Consider the following 17,454-nt stretch of genomic DNA (forward strand, 5'->3'; position numbering starts at 1 on the left):
GAGAGTGTGTGTGAGAGGGTGTGTGAGTGATTGAGTGTGTGAGAGTGTGCATGTGAGTGAGTATGTGTGCATGTATGTGTGTGAGTGAGAGTGAGTGTATGTGAGAGAGATTGTATGTGTGAGAAAGTGTGTGTGTGAGAAAGTGTGTGTGTGTGAGTGTGTGTGTGTGTGAGAGTGAGTGTGTGTATGTGAATGTATATGTGTGTGAGAGTGTGTGTGACAGTGTGTGTGTGAGTATGTGTGTGTGAGTGTGTGTGTATGTGAGTGAGAGTATATGTGTGTGAGAAAGTGTGTGTGTGTGTTTGAGAGAGCCTTTAGAAAGAGAATATATGTGAAGTTTTTTGGACAAGCATACATTCCCCTTCTCCTGGTAAAAGCCACCCTCATTTCTCACTGGGAAACCATTGCATTTTCAATACAGATGGCTCTGCCGGGACTGAGCCTGCACTCGGGCTCAGAGGTGCTGTGTGTCCTAGGCCTGAGTCCCGGTCTGTTCCACCCCCTCCTACTGTGATCGGCTTCAGAAAAGACGCCTGACCCATGTCACTCCATCCGAGTCACCTGGCCTTTTGCTGGGACTCTCAGTAAAGAGGTTCTCTGTGCTCCTGGGGCTGCAGGGAACGAACCTGCCTAAGCAGGAAGCCGACGGACGAGAGCAAAGCCGAGTGTGGAGGAAGATGCTCGTGCTGCTGCACCTTTGCATCTCAGGATGGAGCCACAGCTAAGCCAGGCCTCCTGGGCCTTCAAGAGGCTGGAGCAGATAAAGCTCATTTTGAAACCGGTTTGAAGTAGGTGTCTGTCATCTGTAATCCAAAGACTCGTGACCAAGATAGACACTGACAGAAAAGTAATTGCATTTCAGATTCGGGGAGAGGAAGAGACATTAGCTTCTCCATCACCGAGAGAAAAGGGAAAGGGGAGAGAGGAGGGGAGCAGACAGGCGGTGCTACCCTGACCCCTGCCTGGGGGTCTGTGCTGCAGGGGGTCCCAGGAAATGTGACCCAAAGGCTTTCAAACTTTACTGAGGACTGTGGTAAACAATTCACACCTCACCTTATTTCCTGTCACCCAAATCTCAACATTAAACAGTCAGTAATTTCTCCAAGCCTAGATTCTCATCAGACTAAAAAAAAAAAAAAAGTGATTTCAAACAAACTGGCCAGTACAGAAGAAAATACAGGGTCACTGTAGATATAATGGTAATTGACAGGGACTTGATAGCATGCTGATGACTTCTAATTTTCAAATTGAATTAATGGATAGAAATGACACTTTCTTTTCATTTATGTCATTAGTCAAATGAGCTTTCTAATTAAGATGAGCATTCTCGAAATTTACAAACTGGTGAATGACTTTAAACATGAACTATCGATAAGGTTCTGTCTGGTCAGAACTGGCTTTCAGAACTTGAAGAAAGGGCGGGGGGCGGGGGGGGGGCAGGGATTCATTTCATTTCCTGGCAGTTTCTAGACAGAAATTTTGTAAAATGTATTCAAGTTATTCACTGCCATACCCTCATCGTGATTCCAAATCTCATTTCCACTTTCCATTAAATGCAACCGAAAAATTACATCACATCAGGCAAAGCAGTAAGTTTGGCCCTTATTGCCAATAATTGGTACTGCTTATAAAATGTAAAGGAAAAACTTAAATTTGACAAGTGTGAAAATGAACCCAACTTCTAAAATAGATTCGCATAGAAATTTCACTGAGGAAATGACATGTAAAATGAGTCTGTGGCCAGACTCAGCAAATATCATAAAGACAAAGGCTGTTTACTATGAAAAACTAATTGGCAAGCTAATCAATAACGTTTTCCCAGGGTCTAATTGTGGTCTTGCTCTACTCCCCGTGAAAGGAGAAGTCACATGCTCTAGTCGGAGTGGAAGGAAGAGCACCAATGTTTCTAATCTGAAATAATTTGCTCCCTAATAATTTTAAAAAGAAAGTAATCCATTGTGAAAAATTCAGTTTGTTGGATTTCCTTACACTTATTTTAGAGTTTATTGTTATTACTTTGAATTGCATATGACAACATCCCATAAGTTTTTCCATGCTTAGAGGATAGTTTCTAATGCTTTTAAGCTAGTCTTGACAATGGGTAAGACATTTGAGGCACAGGATTCCAAACACAGAGAATATTTGGATCATATGAAATAGATTAATATAAAGTAAAATGTCTTTCAATGACCAAATCATCATTTTTGAAAATGTGTATGTCAGTTAAACATTGCCAATAGGAAAGCATGGCATGTCCACTTGCCATTAATGATGTACCAATGATAGCCAATATTCACATTATGTAAGAATAATTACTAAATTTAAAGTAAAATTATATATATTTAAATTGTACACATGATTTTTTAGGTTACAGTGCGAATATTTTATGTACATATATAGTGAAATGATTACCATGATCAAGCTAATTAACATACCTACCCATCACCTCAGTTAACATTTTCTTTTTATTTAAGATCTACTCTCTCAGCAAATGTCAAGTGTATAATAGTGTCATTAACTCAGACATCATGCTGTACACTAGATCCTCAGAACTTACTCGTCTGAAAACAGAAAGCCTGTACCCTTGACCAACATCTTCCATTTGTTCCCCTGTAACCACTAGCAACTGCCATTCTTAAATTTACACGTAAATAAATATTTAATGCTAAAAAAAGTACTAGTGGAATTCTAAATTCTCTTTACTAATAAATACATCACTGAGGTTTAAAGGTGAAAGATAACTTGTAATATATACTCAAGATATATTCTCTCACATCTAGGTTTTCTCCTGAGAATAGTGGTGCATTTTGGATGGTGTTCTAACTTGCAAAAAGAACCATCTTAATAGCGAGAAGAGTAAGATAGTGAATGCACTGTCCTTAGGAGATGTTAACATCCTTCAGAAAGGCTGTACGTGGAGGGAACAGGCTCCTGACTCACTTCAAGTTATAGCAGTGGCACTTAAAGAGTGTGACCTTGAGTAATTGACATGGCCTCCCTGAACCTCAGTCTCTTCATCAGTAAAATGGAAATAATATCAGGACCTAACTCTGAAGGCTGCTATAAGGATTAAGCAAGAAATTGCATGTACAGCACTCAGCACAGGGCCGGGTATAAAAATCAGCTGGTAAACAGTTGCTTCTTTTACAGTTCTCCCCAAATAAAATACAATTATTCCTTAACACTGTAACCAATCACCCACCGCTTTGCCTCAGGAGCAGTGGTCCTATGGCAGGCCAAGGCTGCTGTTCCCACTGAGCCTGGGCTGCAGGCCTGAGCAGTCCCGCCATCCTTCCTCATGGTGCCTTACCTCATAGTAGCTCTGGACGGCGTTCATGAAGGCCTCGTCAGCCACGATCTGGGTTTCCCCATTGAGGAAAGCCTGGAAGCGGTCCTTGACGGTCTGCAGCTGCTGTTTGCTGATCTGGAAGAAACAGAGGAAGAGGAAGAGTGAGCACTTGTTCCACCCAAGGATCATGGTTCTTTGCACTGAAGATGCCAGGCCCGTTGGTGGGCCTGAGCCGGCCTACACAAGCATGTGAGAGCTGAATGCTAAGTTTGCAGGAATTTTGTGAGGCAGTTGTTAAACACAGCCATTTCTAAACATTAATATAAATTACAGTCAAATAAACATATTGAAGTCAAAGTTAATACATACTCAACATTCATTGCTTTTTTATTATGTTATTACATTTTACTATGATCTGTACTTTTGGGGTTATTTACATGTATGGTGTGTATTGTAGAGATGATATATATGGGCTACTACCCCATGTCTCTCCTCAACTCCACATTCAGTGACATGTTATTGGAAGCTAGAGATCAGCCAAGGTGGGAGTAATTACAGCATGGAAACTGGCAACTGCTGCAAGTTGGGGCTGTTAGTTTGTTTTAGAGGTGGCTGTTCCACACACCACTGCACAGGCACCTCGGGTGGTCTGAAATGCCCTGCTTTACAAAGCGATAGTGACCAAAAAGTATAGTGCTGGCATTAAAACAGACACGTAACCCAATGGAACCGCACTGAGAGCCCAGAGGTAAACCCACGCATATATGGTCAACTAATATTTGAAAAGGGAGCCAGGATACTCAATGGGTAAAAGATGGTCTCTTCAATAAATGGTTTGTAAAAACTGAATATTCACATGCAGAAGAATAAAATTGGGTCCCTATCTTAACCACTCACAAAAATTAACACAAAATAGATTAAAGACTTAATTAGTTAATCCCCCCCAAACCTGGAAAACTACTGGAAGAAAACAGGAATAAAAGCTTCTTAACATTGTCTTGTTAGTGGTTTTCTGACAAGGAAAACACAAGGAACAAAAGGGAAAAACAAACAAGTGGAACTACATCTAACTAAAGAGCGACAACATAGGCGGTGGGTCCAAAATGGTGGTGTAGGTGGGTGCTGAGCTCACCCTCTCCCAAGACCATATTAAACATATGCCTATATTTTGAGCAATTCTTCCTGACAGACAACTATGAGCCAATCAAACAGCTTCTGCACAACAAGCAAGAGAGAGGGACTGCATAGAGAAGGTCAGGAAACCATGAAAGCTCTCCGGGAGCTGAGGGAACAACCCAGAACAAGAGGGACTGGTGCGCGCCATTATTTACATTTTTTTCTGAATGTGGATAGTGGGTGGGAGTCCCTCCAGCTTCTCTGGCTGATTTGCAGAGCACTGTGGCATGTCCCCAGGCACCCCTCTTGGAACCAGAACAAGCAGAAATAAGGGGGCACCATAGCACACACTGAGATGCACACACAAGGGGCTCCCCCACCTGAAAAAAGTGGAGCGCTGACACAATGCTGTGGTGCACAGCTGCAGGCTTCCTCATCCAGAGCAAGTGCTGAGGTAGTGGGCACTGCTGCGTGCCACAAAGAAAGTATGGAGCTAGCAAACCCTTGTGGTACCCACACTCAGGGGTGCCCTCTGTGGAGTAAGTGGAGTGTTGCTGTGCACACACAAGGCTGCCCCTGGGGAGAAAGGGCAGAGCTAGGAGGGCACTGAGAAGCGGGCATGCAGTAGTGCACCCAGACCATGCTCTGACTGCGGACAATTAAAGCCACAGGGCACACAGGCAGGGATGACCATGTGGATGAGGGGCATGACTGAGTACATGAGGAGCTGTACTCCCTAGAGAGGGAACAGAACTAGTGAAGTGCAGCCATGCACACAGAACAGACCTGTCCCACCCAGAGAGGACAAAGCTGGTGGAACATTGAACTAAAAAAAGTCACCCTGCCCAGACCCTACCCTGATCACAGACAGTTAAAGCAACAGGGCATGCTAAGAGCACACCTAGCAGCCCCCTCTACATCAGGCAGCCACACCAGATTAGAAAGGCAAGGAAGCAAAACAGTCTAGGTTGCTCCATCTGGAACCCACTCCTTCAGACCAGAGGTCATATCAGGCACCTCAAGCACCCATTCCAACTAGCCAGCTTGCCCAAACTGTCCAAATCAGTGCCTACACAGAGACCACTTTTTCAAGACTAGGAGGGACAGCTATTTTAGCCACATCATAGAAACTCAAACAATGGGGAGACAGAAGAATATGCTCCAAATGAAGAAACAAGAAAGAAGTCCAGAGAAAACCCCCAATATAAAGGAGATAAGTAAAAAAGAATTCAAAGAAATGGTCATAAGTATGTTAAAAAAACTTGAGAGTACATAGAAGAATACAAAGAGATAAAAAATGTAATAAAGAACCAATCAGCTGAAACCGGTTTGGCTCAGTGGATGGAGCATTGGCCTGCGGACTGGGGGGTCCCGGGTTCGATTCCGGTCAAGGGCATGTATCTGGGTTGTGGGCACATCCCCAGTGGGAGATGTGCAGGAGGCGGCTGATCAGTGTTTCTCTCTCATCGATGTTTCTGGCTCTCTGTCTATCTCCCTTCCTCTCTGTGAAGGATCAATAAAATATATTTTTAAAAAAAAGAACCAATCAAAAGAAAACAATATCTAAAATGAAGAACATATTAAAAGGAATCAATAGCAGATTAGTTGATATGGAAGAATGGATTAGCGACCTTGAAGACAGAATAGTGGGGAATCACCCAATTAGAATAGGAAACTAAAAAGAGAATTTTAAAAAATGAGGATAGTATAAGAGATCTCTGGGATAACGTCACTATCATTTCACATAATAGGGATTCCAGGAAGAGAAGAAAAAGAGAAAGAGAAAGCGGCAGAAAGAATAGTTGAACAAATAATGTTTGAAAACTTTCCTAATCTGGGAAAGGCATATTGTGATTAAAATGGCAAATGCTAAGAATAAAGAGACCATCTTAAAGGCATCAAGAATGAAACATCAAGTCACATACAAGGGAAACCCCTTAAGGCTATTAGCTGATTTATCAGAAGCGACTTTATAGGCCAAAAGGGAGTGGTGGTTGATAGTCCTGAAAGAAAGGAATCTACAACCTAGACTATTTTATCCAGCAAGGTTATCAATCAGAATTTAAGGAGAGAGAGTGTCCCAGACAAGCAAAAACTAAAGGAGTTCCCAATCACTAAACTGGCTTTATAAGAAATATTTAATGGTCTTCTTTATCCAGAAAAAAAGGGCCATAGCCAGACATTAAAAAAAAAAATACAGAAAAGGGGGGAAAATCTCACTGATAAAGGCAAATCTATAATAATAAAATTGTAATATGCTAATTAGACCAGATAGCCAAACGACCTTGCAGACATCATTCTGGACGTCCTTCCAGATGAAGCCACAATGGCAGGGGCCAAAGCAGAGGTGGTTAGGGGCAACCAGGCAGGTAGGCGAGCAGTTAGGGGCAATCAGGCAGGCAGGCAGAGTGGTTAGGGGCGATCAGGCAGGCAGGCAGAGGGGTTGGGGCAATGAGGCAGGCAGGCAGAGTGGTTAGGGGTGATCAGGCAGGCAGGCAGGTGAGCGCTTAGGAGCCAGCGGTCCCAGATTGCAAAAGGGATGTCTGACTGCCAGCTTAGGCCTGATTCCACAGGGATGATCAGGCTTAAACTGGAAGTTGGTCATCCCCCAAGGGGTCCTGGATTGTGAGAGAGTTCAGGCCAAGCTGAGGAACCCTCCTCCCCCATGCACAAATTTCGTGGACTGGGCTTCTAGTATATAATAATCACAGTGAATTAACTACTTAAGAAACTAATATGAAGGTTAAAAGACAATAATAGCAAAATTAGCTATAACTATAATAAATAATCATGGGATACACAAAACAAAAAGATATAAAACATGACATCAAAAACATAAAGAGTGGGAGAGAAAATGTAGTGCTTTTTGAATGCAATTGAGCTAACATGCCTATCAGCTTTAAGTAGAATGCTATAGATATAGATAGATATATATGAACGTTATGGTAACCATAAACCAAAACTAAATAAAAATACACAAAAACTGGAGAGAAAGGAATCCAATTAAAAGGCACCATCATTGATGGACCTAGAAGGTATTGTGCTAAGTGAAATAAGTCAGACCGAGAAAGATAGACACTGTATGATTTCATTTATATATGGAATCTAAAAAATAAAACAAATGGACAAACAAAACAAACAGAAACAAACTCACAGATACAAAGAACAAACTAATGTTTATCAGAGGGAAGGGGATTGGAGGGATGGCTGGAGAAAGGGAAGGGGATTAAGAAGTACAAGACTCGACTGCTATAAATAATAAACGTGCAATTCGGGGGAGAGACCAAGATGGCGGCATAGGTAAACACCGGAGATTGCTGCCGAAAACAACCACTTCAAAAATACAACTAAAAGATGGAACGGACATCACCCAGAACCACAGGAAGGCTGGCTGAGGAGAGACTCTTCAACTAGAAGGAAAGACAACAGCTTACCGAGGCTCAGAGGAGGCGCAGTGTGGAAAATATAAAGGTGCGGAGGTGCGCGCGCAAAGCGGGCTGGTGGCTGAGGGCGCGGTTGTTGTTTTCAATCAGGAGGGAGTCTCAGACTCTGAGCTCCAGATCCAGGCGAGTCTCTAGGGACTCAGACTCAAACAGGAGAAGTGGGATTGTCTGGCATCAGTTGGAATGTGAGGGTAGCTTTCTCTCCGAGGTTTGCAGGGTTGCTGGGGTTCTGAGAAGCAGAGCCTCTGGGAATGGGACTGAGAGCAGCCATAACTGCTCCCTCCGCCCACCCTGTTGATCCCGCCCTGCCCAAGCCCTGCGCACAGCCATTTGCCGGGTAGCCTCAGGCAAAGGCTAGATTAGCACCTCCACAGAGGACAGATGTTTTCCCACTGCAGATACAGCTGATTCTCACAGCCAGTTGGCCTGGTGGTCAAATCCCTCTAGTATTAACTACAACAATCAAGGCTTAACTAGAACAAGACTGCGCACAAAGACCACAAGGGGGTGCACCAAGAAAGCATAAAAAATGCGGAGACAAAAAAACATGACAGAAATGGAGGATATAGAGCTAAAAAATGCAATTTTGAGGGCTTGCAATAATGTGCTAGAAGCTGCCAATAAATTTGATGAGAGTCTCATGAAATCTAATGAGACCCTCGATGCTATGATAAAGAACCAACTAGAAATTAAGCATACACGGACTGAAATAAAGAATATTATACAGGCACCCAATAGCAGACCAGAGGAGCGCAAGAATCAAGTCAAAGATTTGAAATGCGAAGAAGCAAAAAACACCCAACCGGAAAAGCAAAATGAAAAAAGAATCCGAAAATACAAAGATAGTGTAAGGAGCCTCTGGGACAGCTTCAAGCGTACAAACATCAGAATTATAGGGGTGCCAGAAGATGAGAGACAGCAAGATATTGAAAACCTATTTGAAGAAATAATGGCAGAAAACTTCCCCCACCTGGTGAAAGAAATGGACTTACAGGTCCAAGAAGCGCAGAGAACCCCAAACAAAAGGAATCCAAAGAGGATCACACCAAGACACATCATAATTAAAATGCCAAGAGCAAAAGACAAAGAGAGAATCTTAAAAGCAGCAAGAGAAAGAGACTCAATTACCTACAAGGGAATACCCATACAACTGTCAGCTGATTTCTCAACAGAAACTTTGCAGGCCAGAAGGGAATGGCAAGAAATATTCAAAGTGATGAATACCAAGAACCTACAACCAAGATTACTTTATCCAGCAAAGCTATCATTCAGAATTGAAGGTTAGATAAAGAGCTTCACAGGTAAGGAAAAGCTAAAGGAGTTCATCACCACTAAACCAGTATTATACAAAATGCTGAACGGTATCCTTTAAGAATAGGAAGAAGAAAAAGGTAAAGATACAAATTGTGAACAACAAACATGCATCTATCAACAAGTGAATCTAAGAATCAAGTGAATAAATAATCTGATGTACAGAATGAACTGGTGATTATAATGAATCAGGGACATAGAAAGGGAATGGACAGACTATTCTTGCGGGGGGAAAGGGGAATGGGACATGCGGGAAGAGACTGGACAAAAATTGTGCACCTATGGATGAGGACAGTGGGTGGGGAGTGAGGGCGGAGGGTGGGGCAGGAACTGGGAGGAGGGGAGTTATGGGGGGGAAAAAAAGAGGAACAAATGTAATCTGAAAATAAAGATTTAATAAAAAAAATAAAATAAAATAAACGTGCAAAAAAAAAAAGAAGTACAAGACTCAAGTTACAAAATAAGTCATAGAAATGTAATGCACAGCATAGGAAACAGAGTCAATAATATCATAATAACTATATATGGTGACAGATGGTTACTAAACTTACTGTGGTGATCATTTTGTAAGGTATATAAACGTTGAATCACTATGTTGTACACGTGAAACTAATATAATATTACTTATCATATTATATGTCAACTACAATTAAAAATAAATTTTAAATAAATGCAAAACCTTTCCATGTTCAACTTTAAAGAAAGCTCCTGCACAGCCAAAGAAACCACACCACCAGCCACATGAAAAGGCAGCTTATGGAATGAGAGAAAATATTTGCAAACTATCTGACAAGGAGTTAATATCTAAAATACATAAGGAACTCATACACTGTATAATAAAAACAATCGGATTTAAAAATGAGGAGGACTCTAAATAAACATTTTTCCAAAGAAGACATACAAATGGCTAACAGGTACTTAACAAGGTGTTCAACACTGTCTGGGAAGTGTAACTCGAGACCACCAGAGGATATCACCTCACACCTGTTAGAATGGCTAGTCTCAAAAAGGCAAGAAATAACAAGTGTTGTCCTGCATGTGGAGAAAAGGGAACTCCTGTGCGCTGCTGGTGGGAATGTAAATAGGTGCAGCCACGATGGAAAACAGCATGGTGGCTCCTCAAAAATTAAAAATAGAACTACCACATGGTCCAGCAATCCCACATCCGGGTCTATTGCCAAAGTAAATGAAAATGGGTCTCATTTCCAAAAAGAGTCTGTGGCAGCCCTATGTTCAGTGCAGCCTTATTCACAATGGTCAAGATATGGAAACAACCTAAGTGTCCGTTGACAGATGAATACATAAAGAAGATGTGATTATATATACAAGTCGATGTTATTCAGCCACAAGAAGGAAGGGAATCCTGCTGCTTCCACAACTTGGATGAAACTTGAGGGCCTTATGCTAAGTTAAATAAGTCAGAGAATAGGAAATACAGGATGATATGATGTACATGTAGAAACTAGAAAAAGCTGGACTCAGCCCTAGCCGGTTTGGCTCAGTGGATAGAGCGTTGGCCTGCAGACCAAAGGGTCCCGAGTTTGATTCAGGTCAAGGGCACGTACCTTGGTTGCAGGTTCCTCCCCAACCCAGGACCTGGTCAGGGCTCATGCTGGAGGCAACCAATCGATGTGTTTCTCTCAAATCAATGTTTCTGTCTTTTCCTCTCTCTTCCACTCTCCCTAAAAATCAATGGAAAAAATATCCTTGGGCAAGGATTAACACACACACACACACACACACACACACACACACACACACACACCAAAAAGCTGGACTCAGAGAAGCAGAGGGGAGTGGGATTTGCCAGGAGCTGGGGTCGGGGTGGAGGAAATGGGGAGATATTGTCAAAGGGTATAACATCCAGTAAAAGATTAACAAGCTCTAGGAATCTAATACACAGCATGGTGATTATAGCTAATATACTAAATGGTAATTATGTCAGGGGATGGAGAAGTTAATTAATCTTAATGTGGTAATCATTTTATAAAATATACACGTATAAAATCATTACATTGTACACCTTTAACTTAAATATATTGTGTCCATAATACTTGTCAGTTATGGCTGAATTTGCTAGATGATCTGTCTTGTCTTACTGTTTCGTTCAGCAATGTTTCCCCAGGGCCAACTTATGCTTTACGCACGACAGGCACTAAATGAAGTGCTTGTTAAATAAATAAGTGAATGAAGTGCACAAAAGATAAATTCTTTTCAATATCCTTTCATCAGCTCTAATTTACATAAGAAAGTCAGCTAAAAACTTTGCTCTTTCCACCATTGTTTATAAAGCTGCACTTCATAACAAGAACAGGATACTGTCTGAGAACTGCTGTCCCAGTAGAAGGAGGAGGACAATTCCAGTCCCCGTTCTACCCACCTCTGTGTCATCTTGGAAAAGCCACTTCTGTTCTCTGAATTGGCCAGAGAGTGAAATGCCTTCTGGAAGAGACTGGGCTTAAATAAATAAATGTCATTTCCTCCTCAGTCTTCTCACTTAGAAAGCAGATAACCTTTCACTCGGAAAATGGTGATAACTCTAATAGCTATTCAATGACATAACGTAAGGTCTTTTTAAAAATTATGAGTTTCTATAGGGTGTCCCAAAATTCACGCAAGATTTGAATTTTGCATGAGCATTAACAACAACAACAACAACAACAAAAGCCTAATTTTACTTGGTTTATTGAATCAGATTCTAATATCTGTTGCCCTTTAATTTCAATCCCTTCAATTTGATAAGCATTACCAAGTACCAATTATGGCCCAGGAGCAGGGACAATGAAGACTAATGAAGACCACGACTTTGCGTATGTGCCAGCAAAGCCATGGAGGCCATTTACCCAATGTGCTATTCCATATATAACCCTATACTGTATACTTTATGAATCAATAAAAAATTTAGAATTTTTAATTATAAACCTGTGTGTTCTATCAAAATTACTTCTTGCGTGAATTTTGGGACACCCTAAAATTTAAGATGCTTTCATCTTTAAAGCCATATATATATGAAATCAAACCCAACTCCTTGATTTCAAAGAGGAAGGAAGAGGGAGAGACAGATAGAAACATCGATGATGATGATGAGAGAGAATCATTGATCGGCTGCCTCTTGTATGACCCACACTGGGGATTGAGCCCACAACCCAAGCATGTACCCTGACCAGGAATCGAATTGTGACCTCCTGGTTCATAGGTCAATATTTAAACCACTGAGCCGGCCAGGAGTTAGACTTTTATCAGAGTCATATTTGTTAACCACATGTATAATTTTATATTTTCTTGTAGTCACATTTTAAAAAGTAAAAAGAAACAGGTGAAATGAATTTTAATATACTTTATTGAACCTGGTATATCCAAAATCATTATACAAATTATTAATGAGCTATCTTACATTCTTTTTCTATGCAATGTCTGCAATCTGTGTATGTGTCACTGACAGTACATCCCGGGCAGAATAACCACCTTGCGAGTGGTCAGTATCACATGTGCTAGTGGCTACCGTACTAGACAGCACAGACCAACGGCACAGATGAACTCACTTCTAAGCTACTTGAGCTTTTGTGTTCTCACCAGGGATATTGGAGCTGGACAAAAAACTCATAGTTATTTTGTATGTACTTGAAACCATTTAAACTGAAATATTGGGCAGAAGTTGATTTGCTCATAAAAGTGACACCCTACCATGAATTTCTTTTAAGCAGGCCAGCTTTAACCGGCTTAGATCATAAATCTTTACTGTGTAGTACCAACTAAGGTGCCTCACAGAATTTCTTGCTCAGAATTCCTTCCAAGACTGGGTCAATATAAATTTCATGTGATTTGGGGGGTGAGATGGAATGGGGTGATGGGGCAGGAGAGGGAAGGGAGACCAAAAAACCTTGCTTTCCTAAATACTTAAGCAATGGAAATAAAATTGAGTGCACAGCCTCTGAATGATGACGATTGATTGTTCACTCAGACCAAATCCATTCTCACTCTAACCTTTTGTTCGATAAGCAAAGTGATCATTTTTCAAGAAATATTTACAGAGCACCTATCACCTGCCTGGGCTCTGGGGGTTTAATGATCATCAAAACACACTCAATCTCTGATCTCCCTGGCCAGGCCCAGGCCCAGCGGAATCAAAGCCATAAGGGATTGTCCCCAGGGAACTTGTCGTCTAGAGGAGAGGAAAAAGCAGGTAAAAACTGCACAAAGGAATGTTTTGAAAATTCAGAAGGGAGAGATTGCAGAACATAAAAGACTCAGAAAGAGGGGGCCTTCAGCAATATCATTTCAGTCAGGTTCAAGAACGCCTGTCATGAAGCCCCACAAATATCCCCCACTTCCCTGGACACCTCAGGCTCTCAGAGGGAGAGGTGGGGCCACGGACTCTAGAGGCAGATCTCTGTCCATGTCTAGGTTTGGATACCTAACTGTCCACGTTCCCTACTTTTCTCACCACTGATTAAACAAGTGCAGTTTATATAGTCACCTCACTAGCTGTGGTTCACTGGGCAAACTAACCTCTCCTCAGTTTTTCCATCTGTAAAATGGAACCAATACTGACTTCACAGGATTGTTGTGAGGTTAACCCAGATAAGTAAAATATTCATTGCAGAACCTGGAACAACATGAAATCTCAGTAAACACTAGCTGTTGTCATGATTAATTCTCATCTTTTAGTCTTTGCACATATTGTTCCCTCAAGAAAGCATGCCTGTGTTCAATTCTATTTGTATTTTCAAAATCTAGCCCATGTGCTCCTTCCCAGACCTTCCCAGGTGGAGTTTGCTACTTAATCAATGCTTTTTTCACAACCTTAAAGGTACATGGATCATGCTGGGAAGTAGCTATCTAGACACCAGTGCTCAGAGGCAGGGTCAGGAGAACACAGGGCTATGTTCAAAGGGATATGGGTTCAAGTTCTGGGGATACCACACACTTCCAAGCTGGGTGGCGTTGGCAAGCTGCTTTCCCTAAGCCTTGCTTCCTCATGTATAAAATGGGAGTTGTTAGACCAGGGCTGCTGTAAAGATGAAAAGGAAATGAGATGATGTACTTAAGGATCATAGTATACTGCCTGGCACCAAAGAAGAGTCAAGTGATAAGGACCCAGTGGCCCCGCATGATGTGGTCTCTGCTGGCTCCTGGCTTCGTCTCATCCCACTCTGCTCTCCCCTTACTCTGCTTCAGCCAAACTGGCTTTTTTCTATTCTCAAATGTGCCCCAACCTTGCTTGCCTGGGTGCCCTTGCACTTGCCATTTCCCTGCCTGGGATGCTCTTCGCCTGCCTCTCCCCATGGCTGCTACCCTCTCACTCTTGGGGCTCAGCTTACCCAGCATCTCCCAGGAAGGTCTTCCCTGACCACCCTGTCTACAGGAGTGTCCCCCAAGCTAATCCCTGTCACGTTGCCCTGGGCCCTAGGCATTGCCTTCACAGCCATCATCATAGTCAGCACTTTTCTCTAAAATCAATTTAGTTAACTGAATTATAACATGATTTCGAAAAATATATGTCATAAGCACAGAGTTTGAGGAATTTTCACAAAGTGAATTTTCCCATGGAACCAGCTCTTCTTTAAGATAAAGAACATAAGCTGGACCCCTGAAGCTCCTGCATGTCTCCAAGGTCATTGCCCTTCTCCAAAGGTGCCCAGTAGCCTGACTTCTAGCATCATAGGTTCGTCTTGCCTATTTTTGAACTTGATGTTTATGCAGTCATGCATTATGAGATTCTGCCATGTGATTGGGGGTAGCAACAGTTGTTCATCCCCATACTAAGCAGTACTCCATTGTATGACTCTACCAAAATGCATCTGTCCTCCAATTGATGGACAGTTGGGCCTTTGTTCTTTATTTTAAAATTGTGCTTACTTTTCATTACTTGTCTCCCTGTAAGAGCATATATTTCACATGTTCAAGAACTATGTCTTCTAGGTTACTGCTAGGCTTCTAGTATCTAGGACATAATGGCCTATAAACTAATATTTGTTGAATGAATACATAAATTTATTGTGTTTAATATACACCAGGCACCGTGTTAGGTTCTGGAAATATAAAATCATCAAGGCACAATCTTAAGTCCTCAATTTCCTTACAGTATAGTCAGAGATCACATGCTCTCTTTGATTCCTTACCACACTTCTGCTGACTGCATGAGGGAATGGAAATCTCTCCTAGGAGCTCCCATAAACAATCAGTCTAAGAACATAACTGTGGGATAGAATTTATCTCCAGGTAAAAGTTAACTGACCTAGACAAGCTTGAACCCTGAAGGTGACCTTACATGGACACTCAGAGATAATTGGCCCGGAGTAGCAGACAGCACAATGCTAAGAAGACAACCGGGCTTCTATGAGCTGTTTACAAACAGAACCTCCTGAAATAGAAGTCCATTTACAAGCATTCAATATGTATAGAGACCACAGAGCCTCAGATCAGAACTCAGATTTGAACTAATGAGTCCCAGGAGCAGAAAACCTGAACAAATGAAAGGTAACCATTGCAGAAGGAAGTGCTGCAGCAGCGTTTGCTAGGTCTACTCAGGCGTTCGTGGTCCAACCCACCCATTAGGCAAGGCCCGGAAAGTCTCACTGAATTGCAGTCAGTTTGCCATTAACTGCAGCATCTGGAGCAGCTTAAAATAGGACCAACCCATAGTGAAGACAACTTCACGTTTGCAGTGCCGGTCCCAGGAGAGGCGATGGGGAAGCAGAGCCAGCTCAGGCCAAAGTGTGTCTTTAATAGAAGTCCTTGGGCAAGCAGTTAACTCTGGTTTCCTTCCCTGTACTTAGGAGCTACTCTCACCTACCTCATGGGATGTCCATGAGGACTAGAGGAGATGATTTATGTAAGGTACATAGCACTGTCTACGGAACAGAGTTAGGACGCAATTAGTAAAAATAACAAGAAGATTTTTGTTATGACTTAATTTTTCCTTTTCATTTTCATTAATATTTTACCTTCTTTCAATGCTCCTTTTACTCACTTATTTAGTCTTTTGCACTTACTCTTATGTGGTATTTTTTACCCCCTTCTTCTTAGGCTCTCCCATTATAGAGGCTGAGAAGCTAACTTCTTTCCCATCGCCTATGCATCTATGAGTAGCCACGCGGCAGAGGCAGAAAGCTGTTGAGGGTCTTTTAGAGAAACTTTTGAAATTCTCATACAACAAACCTGTCCGGTGGTATAGCCCTTTTCCTTCCTGCTGCCCTTCCTTCTGCTGAGAATACAGCTACATTGTCTAGATCTCTGGTATCCAGTGTGTGACCACAATGGAAAGACAAAGACCATCACAGGGATCTTGGTCCTTATATATTTGAGGAGCGGAACACATGTCTGTAAACACCCATCTCTGGCCTTCTCATTATGTGAGAAAATATGGATCACTATTTGTTCAAGTGTTTTCTCTTACTTGCAGCCAAATTCTTGCCTAATGGATATATGTGGCTTTCTCTAGACAAGAAAGAAAGCATACTTACTAAGGTTTTTATTGGTTAATATGCCTCCTATCACAGCAGCAACTATATTATAGAAGAGGGGGAAATGACGTTTGTCCCAAGGGAATAGAATCTAAAATGGTAGTATGGTAAGCATAGGCAATCAGTAATATAAGTTGTTTTGGGGTATAAAGAGATGTTCCAATTATAAAGTCCTTCTCTAAAGTATAAGTCAGCATTATGTATTACAACCAAAATAATATGAGCTATGCCTTTTCTTTTTTTTAAAAAATCATTATTTGGGGAAAAACAGTTTTTTAAGCTCTTCTTCACTATAGAAAGCTGGCAAAAATGTGAAGTTTTTTTTAAAAGCCATAAGTTTGAGAGCAATGCTTATGTAGTTTCCTTTCCTTGAAGGTTATCAAAAATTGATATTGGTCCATTCAATTTTTAATAATTAAAATCTCCTCTTTCTACAATTAGATTAGAATATGTTCTACCCTAAATGAAGTCGTGCTTCTGGGAAATTTAGAAATTGTATCATGCTAATCAAATATTACTTAATTACATAAAGTTCTTCTCACCTTCTACATTACATCCATTTACATAACCTATTCTGAAAAAGGTGTTTTAAGTGAGTTTTGTTCATTTGGCTTGAGCAAATAAAAATCAGTTTGAAAGCCCTCTTTATGGAAAAGCATGACTGACTAATTCGGAAATGAAAGTTGAGAGCAAAATATCACAAGTGGGACTGCTGATGGTCTGTGACCCTGAACTGCTCTTTGGAACATGGCTTCCCCCGATTCAACAATTCACGTAACATCGTCATGAGTATGCCCTTTCCATATCCCAGTGTACTACTATTTCCTTT

General features: G+C 41.5%; 1 protein-coding gene across 13 annotated transcripts in view; it reads right to left on the bottom strand.

Annotated features, from left to right (window-relative positions):
• Positions 1-17,454, bottom strand: part of CADPS (calcium dependent secretion activator) — a 455,401-nt gene that overhangs the window by 343,855 nt on the left and 94,092 nt on the right. For all 13 annotated transcript variants that reach the window (XM_070390909.1, XM_070390912.1, XM_070390905.1 and 10 more), the window contains exon 2: positions 3,311-3,424. In XM_070390909.1, the coding sequence (XP_070247010.1) occupies positions 3,311-3,424 (114 nt within the window). The remainder of the gene's footprint in view (positions 1-3,310; positions 3,425-17,454) is intronic.

This window comes from Myotis yumanensis, unplaced genomic scaffold (assembly GCF_028538775.1).
Source record: "Myotis yumanensis isolate MYYU_CA2020_CCGP unplaced genomic scaffold, mMyoYum1.0.hap1 SCAF_14, whole genome shotgun sequence".
In the NCBI taxonomy this organism is placed as follows: Eukaryota; Metazoa; Chordata; class Mammalia; order Chiroptera; family Vespertilionidae; genus Myotis; species Myotis yumanensis.